Source organism: Castanea sativa, chromosome 7 (genome assembly GCF_040712315.1).
Source record: "Castanea sativa cultivar Marrone di Chiusa Pesio chromosome 7, ASM4071231v1".
In the NCBI taxonomy this organism is placed as follows: domain Eukaryota; kingdom Viridiplantae; phylum Streptophyta; class Magnoliopsida; order Fagales; family Fagaceae; genus Castanea; species Castanea sativa.
The window spans coordinates 20,151,602-20,170,834 of NC_134019.1; the positions used below are offsets into that span (position 1 = coordinate 20,151,602).

General features: G+C 32.9%; 1 protein-coding gene across 2 annotated transcripts; it reads left to right on the forward strand.

Moving 5' to 3' along the window:
• The first annotated feature begins 738 nt into the window (after positions 1 to 738).
• On the forward strand, positions 739 to 17,238 carry LOC142643762 (guanosine nucleotide diphosphate dissociation inhibitor At5g09550). Of its 2 annotated transcripts, XM_075818477.1 has the most exons (14): positions 739 to 1,160; positions 7,822 to 7,910; positions 9,383 to 9,445; positions 9,591 to 9,674; positions 10,136 to 10,243; positions 10,400 to 10,572; positions 11,558 to 11,669; positions 13,056 to 13,136; positions 13,239 to 13,301; positions 14,127 to 14,228; positions 14,381 to 14,505; positions 15,227 to 15,437; positions 16,115 to 16,189; positions 17,009 to 17,238. In XM_075818477.1, the coding sequence occupies exons 2-14, from the start codon at positions 7,824 to 7,826 to the stop codon at positions 17,060 to 17,062; spliced, it is 1,338 nt and encodes a 445-aa protein (XP_075674592.1). In that variant the 5' UTR covers positions 739 to 1,160; positions 7,822 to 7,823; the 3' UTR covers positions 17,063 to 17,238. The 2 variants fall into 2 exon arrangements, with proteins under 2 accessions (XP_075674592.1, XP_075674591.1); XM_075818476.1 differs by lacking the exon at positions 739 to 1,160 and having other exon boundaries at positions 7,620 to 7,910.
• The last annotated feature ends 1,995 nt before the right edge of the window (positions 17,239 to 19,233 follow it).

Genomic DNA, 19,233 nt, shown 5'->3' on the forward strand with positions numbered 1-19,233 from the left:
ATAAGAGTCACATGAGTTTATTAACTCCTTGAGTTTCTAGAGAAGTGATATTTTGTTTAGTGTTTTAATGCTAATAGGTTTACCATTGGAAATCACACCAAACGTATTATTTTTGTCATAAAAAGAAATCATAAACATATTAAACATGCTGAAATTAATTACATTTTAACACTTCTATTTTGGTCTACTTTGATTTTTTTTTTTTTTAGTAAACAGTAATATTTATTAGAACACACACAAAAATAATAATATTAATTATTAGTGTTTCAAACCGGATTTATAATATATTATTTAACCAGAGTACAACTACAAAAGGGTCTAACCTTTGTAGTTGTAGACTAGGGTTATTAACAGCGAACACTAGACACACACAACCAATGTGGGATAAACATCCTTTTTTTATTTAGTAAACAGTAATACTTATTAAAACATATACGAAAATAGTAATATTAGTATTTTAAACCGGGTTTATAATAGTAATACTTTGATTTGTTAATCATATGGTACATGACGTTACATCTTTCAATTTTTTTTTAATCCAAATTGTTAAAATTGATATATGTAAATCATGTACTTTATTACAATTTGCATTAATTGAACTCATGAACCAAAAACAAATAACACTACTTCAAACACCTAGCTTCTTAGCTTGGGGGGACAAACCTAGGTGGGGGCCTAAGAGGGCCCTGGCCCCCTAGGCCCAAAAAAAAAATTTAGTAGATAAAATTTTCAAAAAAAAAAAAGACTTGGGCCCCCTTAGCAAAATGACTTAGGCCCCCCTATCCCAGCCGGCCAGCCCAGTCAAGAGCCCTGAGCCCATGTAAGTCTAAAAAAAAAATTAAAAAAAAAAAAAAACCAGCAAAAGTAACCAAACAAAGCAAAGCAACAAGCAAAAACGAAGGAAAAAAGAAAAGAAAAGAGAGAGACCCATCATTGACCCAAACACGCCGCCACTCACGCCACCACACATGAGAGAAACCCATTGTAGACCCATTCGCAAACCTGTCGCAAGCCCGTCTCTGTCTCAACTGTCGACGTTGCATACCCAAACGGGAAACGGCCACACTAGTGCCGCCACTATTGCCATGTGAGACCCATCTTGCCGTCGGTTGCTTGATTGCCCAGCCTAGCTTCACTGCTCCAGCCTTCACACTTCACAAGTATTTAATCTATCCTTTTCCTTTCCTTCAAAACCAAATATAATATTTGTGAATCTCTGTGCTTGTGGACTTGTGGTTGTGGTGCTTGTGTTTTTACTAATGAGTGATGAACTGAGTTGGTGATTGTGAATTGAATCTGTGCCTGTAGTGTTTTTTTTTTTTTTTTTTGCTTTTTGGCTTTGTGACTCTCTCTGTCACTCTGTGTTTGTAACTCTCTCTTATATTATATAGATGAGAGAGAGAGAGAGAGAGAGAGAGAGAGAGAGAGTAGAGTTTGTAGAAATTTCAGATTAGAGAATATATTAGTGTAGTGTTAGACTGTTAGTTTTTTGTTAACTGGTGGTTGGGCAATAATAGGGACAAGTTACAGGAAAAAAAAATGTAAAGTTAGGAAAAGTTTTTTGGAGCTAGTGCGGAATAAAATCATAGTGTCAGTAGTGGGATTGGGTGAGTCCGTGAGTGTCAAAAATATGGAAACAAGACAAAGACAAAGAGATAAATAAAGGCAAAGACCAAAGACAAATGACAAAAACGAATCATATAATATAGAAAATTGTCACACAAATTTAAGAAAATACCAGTGATTCACTTGCACATATTGTTAACTCATAATGCTAAATTAGATATATTTATAAATTGAAAAGAAATGAGAAATAATAAATTTATAATTAAATGCATCATGCATATTACCTAGATAGTATTTGTCTTTAGTTAGTAACAATAACCGTTTGTGAGATAATATATATGATTCTTATTTTATTTGTAGATCATGAAAAAATCAACTACAATGTTTGATTTTTTCAAAAGAAAAGATTCAAATTCTTCAGAAGTCAACGTAGGATTGTCAACAACTAATGTTGCTATTCCAATTCCAAAAAATGTGGATGTTCCAATTCTAGAAATATTCATTCCCCAATTCTGGAAAATGTCGATGTTCCAATAGTGTTTCGTGTCTTTTGTTTTTGTTGGTAAATGATTATATCTTAATATATTAAGAAACAATGATTTTTGGGTATTTATCTTGGTTGATAGTTTATTGATACTATATAGATGCGTATTTGAATTTTTTTTTTTTTTCTTATCTCCTGCCCCCAGCTTGAAATCCTAGGTCTGTCTTTGCGAGTGGGTACCCTGGCCTATTTACCATTACAAAAGCTCTAAACATCAAATTAATTAGCTAGTAGAATGTGACCTTTTAAAAAATTCGAACTTGATCTAAAACACAATTGAATAAAATAAAAATTCCGAATATTCAATATTGCACTTAAAGCTGAATTAATCAAAGTAGACATTAACCTTAAAAGATCTTTATAAAAAAAAATCACCTAAACTTAGGCCATACTTCCACTCCAGGCATATGGATCAATATATGTGGAGCATTTAGCTTGAGCTAAGACTGGACCATTTTTGTTCCTTCTTCTCAATCAAATTACCTTATTCAGTATAGGAAAAAAAATTGTACCATTTTTCTATATGGGAAAAAAAGCGCAAAAAAAACTGGACCATTTTTGTGGTTCGTTTTTATATTTAAGATATGGGCGTAGAAAGCTAGTCCCTTGATCTCTTCTTGACAAAGTTTAGATATTGACCCTTCTTTATAAAATAAAATAAAATAAAACGAAGAAGTAGTAGTTTTGACTTGTGATGTTGACCTCTCCACTTGTCCCCATCCTTTTATTACTGGTACTAGATATAATATTTTATTAATTTGATTCAAATATTACATATTATGATGCGAGAGGGGTCAATTGCCTCCCTGGCTTCCAATTTCTTTTGATATAATAGTACTGAAACATTTATGGCATGTTTGGATGTTTAAAAAAAGAGGGAGAGTAGAGTAGAGGGAAGGGGAGTAATTCAATTACCTTGTTTGGGAGTTTTTTAAGGAAGGAAGGGGGAGGGATTTGGAGGGGTTTGAAGGGGTTTCAACTACCTCCAACCCCCTCATTTTTAATTCCCCCAAATTGGAGAGATTTGGAGGGAGAGTAGAGCACATAAAATTATTTATAAAGTAAATTACCTAATTTACCCTTATTATATTTATAAAATTACAATGTTAAAAATAAGGGGAATGGCTAATTACTCTCTTCCCCCTTACTAATTATAAAAACATCCAAACAAGGTGGAGGGTAATCATTCTCCTCTACTCTCCTCCCCACTACTCCCCTCTACTCTCCTCCCTCTCTAAACTCCCAAACAGGCCATTAAGAAGACCTCTGCAGATATAGGCTTTGTCAAGAGTTACGAAAGGGTGTGTTTCGCGAAACTTAAAATGTTAACTTATTTTATTATTTAATTTATTTTTTTATTATTTATGAGTTTTATTATATTTTTTGATATTATTTATGAGTTTTACTGTACTATTTTAGTTAACTTTTACTTTTATCTATAGTACTTTCAGCAAAAAAAATTTCAGTTTCAGCAAAATAAGTGAATCCCAATCAGACCATTAAACGTAAGAGTAATGTATTTACTTTAGTAAAATAAAACTATAAAAAAATAAGAGTTACAACATTTTCACAATAAAATTTACATATGTGTTAGTAGCAAATAAAAACATGTAATATTTTTTTTTAATAAAACATGTAATATCAATAATAGGCTTAGACGAGTACAAATAGTAATTTGTTACTTAAATTTTGTTGTGAAATTATTGTGAAACTATTATATCTATAGTACTATTAAAAAAATTACTTACTTGTCACACGTCATTTTCGCCGCTCTCATGTCATGACAAGTATTGAAATAATGGCCAAAGGCCTTGTAGCTAAATTGGCACATCCTCATGTACAAAGTGCTTGGGGGTCTAGGGGGAAAAGGGTTCAAGCTGCGGGGTTAGCAGCATGTTATAATTATTTCTCAAAAAAAAAAGTATTGCAATAATGGGTCCCACTTTATAATAATCATACTTTTTGTTGAATAAGAAACCTTATAAGAAAAATAAAATAAAATAAAAACTAATACTATTATGTCTTTGTAATGTATAAGACACTAAACATAGATTCATAGACTCCCCTAAATTTTTTCTTCCATCTTCTTACTTCTTTATAACTTCTTTATAGTTGTTTATAGTTTCATAGTTTTTGCTATAAACCCAAAGTTTAACTACTAAAAAAAAGTTTTTCTCAAACCAAAAAATAATAATTTAAGAAAGGTTGAAATTTAAATATGAATTGATTGCTTTTTTATATGAAATATATATTTATAAATGATTGAGAATATGGAGAAGCCTTATCATAATATAAGTATAAAAAAATAAAATAAATTGTACATTTATTTTAGTTTATGTATGAAAATTATATTACCATTTTTTTTATTAATATCACTTAATATTTTTCACATTCATTACACTTTCAGTTTTGCCTTTTGATCTTGCTTCCCTGAGTCGAATCTTGACTCAGCCATTGGCTTGGGGTCATAAAAATTCAATGTACCAACTCATTGAATTATTCCCTTGGAAATGTTTTACTAAACAATTTGGTTCCATTGTTTCTGTTTGCATTTTTGTGAATGTAATCAATATTAGTAGGGTTGTGCGGCTATGTGATTAGAGCGTTCCTATCAAAGATTCTAAAAAATTTACCATTTAGCATCTCAAAAACCAACTTTATAACATATAACACATCACTTTAACACTTCATTTAAATATTTTTTTCTTTCTTATATCAAAACTTTTACTTTTTTTAACACTTCATTTAAATATTCTTTCTTTATTATTTTTTATCGTTCCTCTCTCTCTCCCTGTCTCTCTCTTTCTCAACCCATCGCCGCCACCAGCAAACCCACCAAGCAAAAAACACACACACACACACACACAACAAACCCACATCCCAATCCACCATTGCCAATCAAACCACCAAGCAAAACACACACATACACAAAAACACACACATAAGAAACCCACAAAACTCCACAACCACAACCACAATAACCAACCAACCACCATAAATCACCCACCCCCACAATCATGGCAACCCTCCACCACCACCATGAACTTGACCCATAATGAAAATCCACGACAACAATAGCAGACCCACCACGGTAACTCTTCGTCGCCGATCTATAGCTCAGCCCACCACGGCAACCCTTTAAACTAGATTCAACCCACCACAACAAACCTCCACAAAAGCAAACTCATCACACCGATCTATTGCACCACAACCCACCACACCCCAAACCCACTATGACCCAGACCCACAACCCACCTTCCCATCGCCACCAAATTCGACTCACACCCCTCAACCAGTAGATCAGTGAAGACCCAGACTAAAACCCACAATTCCGTTAAAAACACTGCACTGTGACCCGCAACCCATGCCCATCAGACCACAATCGCTAACCATTGGACCATTGCCGCCACCACCCATGACCATCGGACCATCAAACCACGACCCACGACCATCGAACCACAACCCACAATCATCGAACCACGACCCACAACCCAAAATCAAAACCACAGTCATCAGACCCACGATCCATGACCATCGGACCACAACCCATTCTGGCCCACAATCGCCAAACCATAACCATCGGCGGCCTACAATTGTCACACCATAATCATCGGCAAACCACAATCGTCGAACCACGGAAGAAAGAAGAGAGAAGAGAGAAGAGAGAAGGGAGAAGTGAGAAGTGAGAGAGGAAAGAGAAAGACAAAAATGAGAAAGAGCCGTTGGGGAAATAAAAAACAATTTTTTTTTAACAATCCAGCTACAATAAATTATTATTGATAACAGCTTACTGTAGCTCAATGCTAAAATTTTTAAGATTTAGCATATTTGATGTAAGTGTTTTTTTATTATTTGAGGTGTTAAAAATGCTAAAAAAATAGTATTTAATATTTTTAGTACCTTTGATAAGAATGCTCTTAGAAATATTGTAATGAATGTGTTTGACAAAATGTAATGGGTGGACTGTTGACATGCCTTACGCTATTTGCTCGTGCGGCCCATTAAATCCATGAAGACGAATGGACTGCGAAGACGAATTCATTTGGTTCCTTAGGTGGGTTGGACTGCCTCTTTTTTTTTTCAAAAATGGCCCAATGCAAAGCAGTATTCCTACTTGCAGGTTCTAAAATATTTTACCATGAATAGAGCTATAAAACGTTACTAATCTCAATTACATGTCCAAAAATCAATTGGAAATATAAATATATATATATATATATATATATATATATTCATGAAGTCAAAAAGTAAAAAAAATAAATTCGCAAAGAATATTAGATAGTTTAGATATTGAATAAAGAAATAGTTTGTAAGACAGTAGCCCAAATTAACTTCTTCTTCTTCTTCTTCTTCTTCTTCTTCTTTTTTTTTTTTTTTTTTTTGCTAAAATGCAAAATTGACCCTTTAAGTTTTTTCAAATTTCATTTCAGTCTTCTAACTTTGTTTTCGTTCATTTCAATCCTCTAAGTTTCAAATTTATTCAATTAAAGCCTCTCCATTAACTTTTGTTAAAATTTTTTGAAAAAAAAAAAAATCTAGAAAATATTTTTCAATCATTAATTGAATTTTATTAATTAAAAAATTTTGAAGAAAAATTTATAAAATTGAAAAATTAACCACAATATATAACAAAAGTTGATAAAAAAAGTCTTAATTGAATAAACTTGAAAATTAGAGGACTGAAATGAACAAAAACAAAGTTAAAGAACTGAAATGAAATTTGAATAAACTTAGAGGGTTAGTTTTGCATTTTATCCCTTTTTTATACAAGAAAGAAATTTTAAAACATAATTTCTTCTGATTATGGCATTAATTAAAACATGGCATCCTTGTTCTGAATCTTCTGATTATGGCTTGATTAGTTCTCAAAAAAAAAAAAAAAGATCATGGCTAGTTTATGGGTATATATATGATTTAAGTTATTTAATCTTGTCCGAGAACCAATCTGTTTGTTCACCAAGGTGGCACGCTATCGCCAATATGCCAATTTTTTTTATAAAAATATAATTTTATTTAGTCTATTAATAAAAAACTTCGACGGAATCTTATATAGTACATTACATTTTAAACCCTGACATTTCAGAATTTAGTTTTTACCCCTAAATTTTAGGGGTGTTTAAATTTTACTCTTTACAATTTGAGAATATTTACATTTTACACCAAACACCTTCAGAAAATTTAAATTTTAATATGTCAGGTGTAACTAAAATCTAAATTCCTTCAAACTTCAAGGAGAAAAAATCTAATTTTTGAAACTTTAAAAGTATAAAATTTAAACACCCCAAAATTTTAGGTTTATAATTTATAATTCACCTTGATAATATATATTTAAGAATAATGAAAAAGTTAACGGATGAACTAAAATTATTAATTTAGAAAATATTTGCAATTCACCTACACAAACAGTTTTGTTTGTTTATGCGGGCTGTTTGAGGGTAGTGTACGCCCCCATGATGTAGCGTGAGGAGCGTAGCATTGGTCAATGTGCGTTAGTATCGTTACATCCCGCTAAAGACTAGTTCCAAATCTCTCTCACATACACACAACATTAACAAACGAATATCTGTCTCTCCCTCCCTATCTTCATCAAACCATTCTTGCATCGTTACACTTCCTTAATTATTGTCTTGAGTTTTTTTTCTTAACATTTGCATCTATCGAACTGTTTGTGTAATAATAATAATAATAATAATAATAACAATAATAATCAGCCATGGATGAAGAGTATGACGTGATTGTTCTTGGGACTGGTCTCAAGGAGTGCATTCTCAGTGGCCTTCTCTCTGTTGATGGACTCAAAGTAAGATGCTTCTCTCTCTCTCTCTCTCCCTACAATTGTTTTGAATGATGGCTTTGTTGCTTTTATTTTTATTTTTTGTATATGGAATTTGTGTCTTAACGTTCTCTAGATTATTCTATTCATTGCCCATAAGATACCTCGAAAACCCTATTGACTTATGATATGACGGATGGAACTTGCGATCTCTGACAGCTTTATGTCTTTAAAAACTACTTCTAGTGACAAATTAAAAGAAAAACTACTAAACACGGTGTTTTCAATAGTTTTGTTTTTTCCTTGTTAGAATAATTAATGCTCAGATAATTAAATTCATTATTTTTTAACTAGTCATGATTATATAGCATATGGTCAAGCTTGTCTCTATATTCTCTCTCATTTAAAAAGTTAAAAATCCCAAATTTTTTAATGTTTAAATTCATCATGTCCTATCTTCTTAAACTTTTCGTAACTAAGTTGTAGTTTATCTTCCTAAATTGAAAACAAGGAAAAAAAAAAAGCAATTTGGAAAAACATCATTTGGATGCTCTTTGAATAAACTGTCTTTGCACTATTCTATTTTTTCGTGAATTTAAAACTAGTTTTATAAACATCTTTTTGGTGATAATCTACGATGTAGTTTGTCCAAACATCCAGGCTTTTAAATACTGTGATTCTACAAATTTTACATAGTAATGTATATATACAAATACGAAGGAACCAGCTGGAAATTGTAATTTTTTAAAAATGGCTTTGTTTCTCAATCTTTGAGCTTGGATTCCGATATTAGCTTGCTATGCTATGCCTTTTCCTTATCTCTTAGATGCTATGTAGCATCTGGAAGATTATATCATTGCCAAAATTTGTAAAAGGGATTGAGGGCATTATAGTTGCTTGTGTAAAAGAGATGAATGTGGAGCAGCTACATCTTAGATCTGTTTGAAATAGGTCTTTGAGTATCAATCTGACAGGCATTATTGGGGCTGGCTTACAACTATGTTAAAAAAAAAAATCCTTCGAAGTTAAATTAGTTAAGTATGGTCTATTTACACATATATCTTGGGAAATAGAGCATAGTCAAAGGGGTTAGGGGCACGGTGACAAGTTATATTATAGTCACATGGTGTGAAGCCGTGAGCTTTCCATTTCTCTAGCACAAGAAATCAATAGCATTGTATTGCATGTTCATGCTTTCTGGTTGATTTTATTAATTAACTTGCAAAACTCCTTTCCTATTGTCTACCTCAAAGCGATCTCTGATTTTACCGAGTTTCATGAAGTTAGATTTATCTGTATTCTTAGATTGTGTGATTTCTGTATCCCACTTCCACTAAGGATACACCTGCACTTACAGTATCCTTGGATTTGCTGCTGAGTTTTGCTTTCTTGATAAATTACTGTTAGTAAGGCGTTGTGTTAATTATCCTGAAAATAACACCTCAGCATTGAGTATCCTCAGATTTTCTAATGATTCACTGTGTATTCCATTGGAACAGGTATTGCATATGGACAGAAATGACCATTATGGAGGAGCCTCATCTTCTCTTAACCTTATGCAGGTTATTCTTGATATGCATATACATTCTCCATCTTCATTTTTCCTTCAGAGAAATACTTCTATCCTCATGTCATCTGATTTATTTATTTATTTATTTATTTTGTTTTTTGGTTTTTCTTGTCAAAACATATTGTTCTGCTTTATAGCTTTGGAAGCGTTTCAAGGGAAATGACCAGCCTAAAGAACAATTGGGGTCAAGCAGAGAGTACAATGTTGATATGATACCTAAGGTATTTAGAGTTTTATGCAACATTCTATTATCAGTGCGATATTCTGATGCTTTAATGCTCTCAAATTACACATTTCACCCAATGTTCCTCAAACATTGTTAAGGTAGTGCTACATCAGGAAGCTTTATCTGTTCAATGTGTTTGCAACAGAATTTTTTTTTTTTTTTGTGTGTTAAATCTGAGTAATGTGCAAAACAAACAGATATTACTTCTACAGTGAAACTTCTGCCATTAAGATTGTACAATAAATCAATTTCCCATGGCAATGCCTTATTTGTTTTGAGGCAACCAAGTTAGGATGGCATTGCTTTGGGTCCTGTTCCTTGCACCAAAATGGTACTAATGTGCAGTGTTTGCCTTGTTACTTTGCGCTTCTGCCTTGGCAAATATTTCCCTTTGAATGTGCCATCTTTTATACTCTATGTATTATGATGAAAACCTTTTCCCATTTGCTTTTGTAGTTCATGATGGCCAATGGTAAGTTGGTCCGTGTTCTCATCCACACTGATGTTACCAAATATCTACACTTCAAGGCCGTAGATGGTAGTTTTGTATACAATAAAGGAAAGGTATGAAGCATGTTGACAATTTAGTTCTCTCTCTCTCTCTCTGGAATTTGGTTATTTATCTTGAACCCTTATCCTTCATTCTCACGTTTCAGTACAACATATTACTATCCTAAATGAAAGCTTATAAGAAAATATATTTCCTGCAATTCTGTTTAGATTTACAAAGTTCCAGCAACTGATGTTGAAGCACTGAAATCACCTCTGATGGGACTGTTTGAGAAGCGCCGTGCTCGAAAGTTCTTCATTTATGTCCAAGACTATGAAGACAATGATCCAAAATCTCATGAGGGGCTGGATTTGAACAAAGTTACAGCAAGGGAGCTTATCGCGTATTATCTCATTTCCCTATTCGTTTAGATTACATTTTATAAGAATGCAAATGACTAGAGCTCATAAGGAGGAACTCACACTAGCTAAATGTTGAGAGTTCAGATTTAGCTCCTCTTTTGGTTGTGATGTCTCTGGTTATTTTCAGTAATTGAATAAGTACCACCCCTGAACCCTAAAAAAAATCCCCCAATTAACATCTAAACTGTATACCATGTCTTGGGCCACATCAATTTAGTGCATCTTGTATTCCCTAAATTTATGTATATATATATATAACTTACAAGGTGACTTTTCGTTCCATATATCCACATCAATGCTCCAACCCACTGTCTGATATGCCATGTGTACAGATATTATATGAAAACAGCTTGTGGAAAGTCCTATAGTTATATATCCTTACCTATCCTTAGTTGTGATTTGTGAATTTTCAGGTGTACAATGTCTGAGGTGCCTTCTTATGCTCAAAGCTTACCCTTTTTTCTTTTTGAAGTTCTGATTCAGATGATCTGAATATGAACTCATAAAAATAAGAATCAGAAGACATACTTAGAATAATAATGGTGGAAACTATAATTGTATTGGTAAGAAGAAAGGTACAAGTTAGTGCAAAATAGTAAAATAAACAAAAATTAGCAGGGAATAATAGCATAGTTGCACCATTGATTTTAATTAAAATTTCTAATGCTATAGAATTTGTATCTACTAATTTATGTATACTAATCCAAGGTAGAAATGATTTTGCGACTGGTGCTTTCTTTTGGTGTTTGCATTCTGAGATGTCATCTCCGATCATGGCAATTTTGTATCTTTTATTTCTTTATGTAAAATTAGCCATGTCTCTGAAGTATTGCCTGCATGTGATGAATGAAGATGGAAAGAAGTCTTTGTTACTCCAATATTACTCTGCATTTGATTTCTTTGCTTATTTAGTAATGTCTACTAAAGTCATCATAATTTGATATATGATAATCTGTTTCCACGCAGAAAATACGGGTTAGAAGATGATACAATTGACTTTGTTGGTCATGCCTTGGCACTTCATATTGATGATAGTTACTTGGATCAGCCAGCTATGGGTTTTGTGAAAAGGATGAAGGTGCAATTATTTTTCCTGGACCATATGTATCATAACATGTGTTATTATTGGTTTTTACTGCATTCATAGCAATTATTTTATATCTCAAAGCAATATCAAATGATAGCATAATTCACCCAACTTCTGCCTCACCAATCCCGGCAGGCCCCAATCCCGAAAAAGTATATAAAAAATTGGCATCTGATCATGAAGTTGTGCTATGGTAGTCATATGTTTAAGCGCACTAGGGTATTTTGTGGTGTAAATTATTTTCATAGTTATCTCAAACCTCATGACACAATCATGTACATAATACATAGAACATTAACAAATCTACTATAGTGCATTTAATGATAATATTAAATAACTATTTCTGTTCATTTACAACCTATATAAATTTACAGACAATTTACTTAAAGCAGTTCTTAAATTTTCAAGGAGTTAATGCTACAAAATACAGGATCCATATGAATATGGCATGTTCAGGAGACACTTAACTCCCTTACAACTTCTCATGAAATTTATACTGAGATGTGGAGATATAAAAATTTTGTATTATCATGGTTCAATTTGAGAATGTCACCAATGTCATGAAAGTTTTTGAAACTATGCGAAACAAATCATTCTTTTCTTTTCTTGATTTCCTTGATTCTTGTAATTTTTGTACTTGATTGTTGACGTACACCTTGTGCACTCTCTGTATACTAGGGTGTTCCATTTTTATATCAATAAAACTTATTACTTATCAATAAAAAAAAGTTTTTGAAATTGAATACCATGTTTAAGGGCTTAGTATGCAGTGTTTTAACACAAAAAACAGTAATATGGTGTTGTTTCAATTGTCAAATGTCATCTTCATTTGCCATTATTTATATATGAAACTTAATGAATACCGAATCCTCTTCCATATACTAATATATTAATACCGAATCCTCAATCCTTACTGGATGTGAAAAAGTTTTTCATTGCTAGTAGGATGAATTTTTTTAGTATACTAACTTCATGCCAATGTCAGACAAAATTCTAAAGTAGTGAAGGAGCTTCATATTCATGATATAAGCCAATGCTTTACAGTTGAACCTGCCCTTAAGTAACCAGAAGGAAACTTAGCTAAAAAGGGTTGGGGGGAAGAAAATAGGCCAGTTTTTACCTTACAATCTAGTCCCTTGCAGAGGCCACTATATATAGAAGATCTACTTCAAAGCATTTTTTTCAAGGGGGTTCTTGAGCTTTGACACCAACTGAAACAATTGTAGAATAATCACTTGTCTATGCTACTACTGGTATAAAAGTTGCTAGTACAGTTCTGAATAAGGATAATATACCTTTAGTTAATGTGTACTTGCATGACAACGATTACTTTTAAGTTCCAACAATATTGACATTTTTCCTTTTCTTTCTGTAAAGCTCTATGCAGAGTCTTTGGCACGTTTTCAAGGCGGATCTCCTTATATTTATCCATTGTATGGACTGGGAGAATTGCCTCAGGTTTGTTTTTCAATGGTAACATTGTGGTAATGTTCAGGGATAATATAACTTGCTATTCTGATAGTAAAACTTGATATAATGATTTTTGCTCATTATTGGCAGGCTTTTGCACGCTTAAGTGCAGTTTATGGTGGAACTTACATGCTTAACAAGCCAGAATGTAAGGTAAAATATGTCAAACCATTGCTGTCCAAAATATTTATTTTCCTGTGTTTTTGTATGGTTTGCAAGCCTTTGGGACTCAACGTATGTGCTTTTATTGATGCAAACTCAACAAGAATGCCTTGAGGCTCATCCTTTGAGAAAAAAGGTATGGCTTCCAAGGCACACCTACCTTAGGTATCGACCATAACCAATAACCCAAAGTTGGATAGTACCCATATGTTTTACCTTTTTTAAGGATCAACCCACTCCTTTTCTCCTTTAAATGTACTTGGATTTTTTTTCTCAAGGCTTTCTTTACAGCTAGTAATTCCTTGTGGCTGGTTTTTCTGGACTTAACAGTGATAGTGCACTCAGTGCTTCCCTTTATACCTCCCTGCATGCTTTGATTGTTGTAGTGTTAGTGGCAGTACTCTGTCCTATCCTGGGTGCATATTTCACATGTCTTACTTTAAAAAAAAAAATTAAAAGATAGCATAGAAATTATAAAGTTCTAGGTAACACAACTTTTTAAAGCATTTTCTATGAATCTGGAGCTGTCCTCCATGTTACACAAGACTCTACCATCCATAATGGCCAATTTATGAGGCTTGGCACTTGCATGGAGTTGTTCACTGTTCAATAATTTTCACTTTTACTGCTGTTCCTTATAAATCTTAAGATTTGAATCTAAAGAAATTTAATTCTGTAGATGTCCTTAATTGCTTTTCACCTTTACTGGTTAACACAACAGAGAGAATTCATTTTATATATCACTTTTGCTAATAAGGCTACCTCTAAACTCCTCTTGTCAAATTTTAATCAATGTCTTATTTTACTGTATGATAGGTAGAATATGACACTGATGGGAAAGCCATTGGAGTGACTTCTGAGGGAGAAACTGCTAAATGCAAGAAAGTTGTTTGCGATCCATCATACTTACCTGATAAGGTAACTTGTAAACCAGCTTAAAATTATGTAATCTTCTCCTGAAAAACTGGTTTAGGTGCAGAAATGTAACCTCTATTTCAAGGCTGAATTACCCTTTCTTTTTTCATCACCTTATTTGGGCTTCATTTGCCAATCTTTTTAAAATGAAACAGGTCCGAAAGGTGGGAAAAGTTGCTCGTGCTATATGTATAATGAGCCATCCTATTCCAGACACCAATGATTCTCACTCAGTCCAGGTTATCCTACCACAGAAACAGCTTGGCCGCAAATCAGATATGTACGTGTGCTGAACTCTTTTCCTGTTTCCATTTATTCTTTTGGCAATAAAGTACAAATGTTTAACAGTCAGTGCACATTTGCAAAATGTAATAAAGTGTAGTTGATTCTAATATCTTTAATAATGAGTTGTATATCGGAGTCAAGATATCAAGCATGGTTTCAAGCAATATTTGTCATAAGCATCTATTTCACATTGGCAATTCTTGTCGAAGTTGTTCTTTCTTTCTAAGAGGCTATCAAAGGTTCCTGCACCATTATTTTTTCACTTTTCCTCAAGAATCAACATATTGGAACATGCCTTGGGAATTTTGAAGGGTTACATAAAATGCAAAGCCCAATCTTTTTTTTCTTTTTCTTTTTCTAAAGAATATTATTAATGAAAGGAAAGCTCAATTAGTAGAGCTTACTTATGAGTTACAAGATACCACTCCCCAGCATAGTGCACCATTAAAGCAAAGCCCAATCTGACAGCCGATAATAAAGGCTTATGTTCTTCAGCATGCCATGATGGGATACTTTAATGCTTTACTCTTACAATAAATAAGCCAAACATTTTTTTTGTCAAGAAAATCTAAATTAATCCATGCAGCATCATACCAAATGCACCCTGAGTTAATACACTTATTATTGCCTTAATGCTAGATGAAAAGTTAAATAGATAACAAATTTTATCCCAAGTCCCATCTAAATGTATCGCTTAACTTTTATCATGGCTGCAGGTACCTCTTCTGTTGCTCATATGCTCACAATGTGGCTCCAAAAGGAAAATACATTGCTTTTGTTATAACAGAAGCAGAAACTGACAAACCAGAGGTGGAATTGAAGCCTGGTATTGACCTACTTGGACCTGTCGAAGAAATTTTCTATGACACTTATGACAGATTTGTTCCGACGAACAACCATGAAGTTGATAGTTGCTATATATCTACTGTAAGTACACATACAATGCATCTCTTATACTTTGCTTTTCCAGAAAGGATTAAGATTTTCCATTCTTTGCAACCTGCTAACAACACAAGTCATAAGAAACCCAAAACTATATGGCTGGTTACTGGTATTTCTTCTTAACAGATAAGTTGTAACCTTAGTAGTTATTTTGCCTATTTATAAAGCAAGAAGGGAAAAAATCATCTGATTTTCAAAACAAAAATCCTGTAGTTGGTAGCCAGCAAAAAAGAGTACAGTATTTAAAGTATAAATTACGAACGTTTAATGTCTTTAGTAAGTAATTGGTCCAAAATTTGTGATCAGTGTCTTAACCAAGAAAGAACTGCAGACCCCCAATCATGGGATTTTGGTGACATCTTGATGATTGGCATGTTTTGTTTGATATCAGTAATTAATATATATTTAGAAATATATTTACTTTCACCTCCAGCATTTTGAGGAAAACATCTACACCTTGTAAAATTGCTTCTCATGTAAGGATGTGTGAGAACCTAGATTGTTTTTGCCTAGAAATTGGTTAAGGATTTGCAAAAATATTGGTACTTTGTATGAAACAAAGTCAAGGATTGACTGCTTTCTTTCAATAACAAAACAGAGTTCTAGCTCCTTTTCTTTCTTTTCTTATATTGAGAACTGATTGGGTGTTGCTTTTTTGGCAGAGCTATGATGCAACAACTCACTTTGAGTCCACTGTAGAAGATGTGATTCAATTGTACAGTAAGATTACTGGAAAGGTAACCTTTTTATATCCACTGTAAATGATTTAGGCATATAAAAGAAGTAACTGTTTTTTTAAAAGAGATACAAAGGACCAACTGTCTCAGATAAAATTATTGCATGTGCATGGGTAGATGTATTCCTTCATGAATAACCATTTTTGAGATGTTATTGCATAAAAGGAGGAACATTTTTACAATTGTTTTTGTTGTGCTGAACTGCAGCACAAGCATGTGTTGTGAACATTGAAAATAGACGTCTAGTGTGTTGTAAATATCTGCCATTAACTTTGCACCATTGTGAAGCAAATTGTAAATGCTTCAATCCCATGGCACTCGTTGTTGGCTTCTGTATATTAAAGGTTCATCTGCATCAATTAGAGACATGATTAAAAAATGAGCTCCTTTATGTGGAACTAAAGCTTTTCTCTATAATTGTATAAAATAGCTGTCAGGAATTCAGAATAAAGTCTATGGTAAGGTAGTTCATATTCCTCGGACAATTTTGAGTCCAACACTTTAAAGAATGATTTGTTGAATACAAAAAAAATTTCTTCTGGATATATTATTTTTAAAAATTCTTTTGTTGGACATACTATTGATGGGTGAGCAAGACAATATGTGGCCATGAATATGGGTTTATTCAGCTCAGAACAATAACCAAATCTGGCAACTATGTCTCAATATTCTCAACCATCATTTTATATATTTGCGTAGGACCAAACTCTCTTGTCTTAATTACAATGTTACTATAGGGAAAAACAGATGAGTGAAGCATAATCTAGAGTTGCCAGTTTGACTCTTTGTATTTAGCATCTCACTTATTGTATGTTTCAGGATCTTGATCTTTCTGTGGACCTGAGTGCTGCAAGTGCTTCTACTGAGGAATGAAATTCTTCCGGCTCATCATATTATATGCAAAGCTCTCTAATTGTTAATTTAAATTATCATTCTTTTATTGAATAGAAAAACATATATTTTGTTTGATGGATTTTTGTGCTCCCAAAAGAGTGGTTGCTATTTAACAAACTTGTTTCTGAACTCAGATCTCAATTTCAAATATTATACTGTTGTCTTCATCTGGATTTCATAGGCCTGTATATAGCATGATCTTTAACCTATAAAATTTATCACGCTTATGCAAGCAAGGTGTAGTTAGGTTTCAAAGCAGCAGACTGGTTGCTTTTACTTCATTGTTAAAGAGAGAGAGAGGTGGAGAGAGAAACAAAAGCCACTTGCAAGAAAATTTTCCTTCATTACTAACATTTTACTTCAAAGTAATACGTGTCCTAGTCATACAACAACCTGTTAGGACCAGAAAAAGACGATCTTTGTGGGGAAAAAAATTTCAACAATGGGTTATACAAACATCATGAATGTATCCAAGGTCTGAATTTTATATTATTCTACACATGCACCCTTCAACTACTAGAATCTACCGACAAATACCATGAAAATTGGTCTTTTCCTCATTCACTGATCAAATTGAAGTTGAACCCAAAGTGACCAAAAAGAATTCAGAATGAAAAAGGAAGAACTAATTGAATTGAGTTGTTGACCCAAAGTAAATGTCATTACTTAATATAACCATTGCACAATGGCATTGGTTCACCTTACTAACTTTTCTACATTTAGGACACATTTGGATCAAAATTGTGATACCATGATATGGATTGGATTAGATAAATGTGTTGTGTAGGCATGTGCCAAGTTTCACATTAAATGTGTGTTAAGTATCTGTTTGGAAAGCGTGTTTTGTGCATTTTCCAACGGTTGAGTTTTTTTAATGGGTCTCGTGCACTGTTCACAGGACCCACAAATACGGAATTCAACAAATTTTTTATTAAAATTAGGTTTTACAGTACTATTTACACATTTAAAAATTATTTTGCTACAATATTTTCAGTTTTCAGCAATAAGTAGTATCCAAACACATTTTAAGTCAATTTGGATTGCTCTGTTTTTCAATTTATACCCTTGACAATTATTTTGAATGGACTTGGTTTACGTCTTATTCTTTGACTCTTTGTAAACAGGATATGGTTGTCTATATATTATCCATATATATCCTATTCTTTTAAATTTATATAAAATCTATCTAATCAAATATATTAAAGAAAAACCTCACGGAAAATTTAACTAAATAACCTAAAATGGCTTACATTCTTCCATATTGAAAGTTACAACTTACCAAGAAGCCTATCATCATACTTCTCCAACTGCTAATGTACAAGCCTAAAGCTTTCAAGGACAACCCAGTTAACCAAGAGGCACATACACTCATCTTTGAACTTCTTAAGATGCCTTAAACTCAAAAAGTCATTACAAAAGAAACACAAGATAGAAACATGAATTAACCACCCCCAATCACAGCACCAGTTTATTGCATCATCATCAACCTTCAAGTTCAAATTTGTGTACTTGGTGAAAAGAATTAACATGATCAAGAATAGAAAAGAGTACAATTCTTCCAAATCTTTTTTTTATTTTTTTATACAAGATAGAATTCTACTCTAACATAATCAAAGTATATATGTGTGTGAAGCTTCCTCCTGGAGACTTGATCCCCGGCCTATACTCCCCACACCCCACAAGCATTTATACTTGTGGAGTGACCACCACACCAAGGGTACGCGGTGGTAAGATTAAAGTTGAATGACTACAGTTTAAACCCTCCTATTGTAACTACTAAATTACATTATTTAAAAATTAAATAAAATAAAAACTATTGTGTCCACACCAAATTACACAAGTATCTATATTTTCTAGCAATTGAAGGCCAAACCCTAAAAAACTAAGAAATAAAAAACCCACCAAAATATGTCTCTCTATCTATGAATCCAAAAAACAAAGTGCATTTAAACTATCAAGCAACCAAAACCCCCATGGTGTCAATGCACATCCATACAAGAATATAAAAAAACATTTTTTTTTTTTTGAATACTTGAACTTAGATTGAACATATGTAAGTGAATCATCAAACACATTAAAGAGAAATTAATGTGCAATTTGGTGCTGGCTTGAGTTTTCATGTAACATAACTCAACTTAACTCAACTTAAA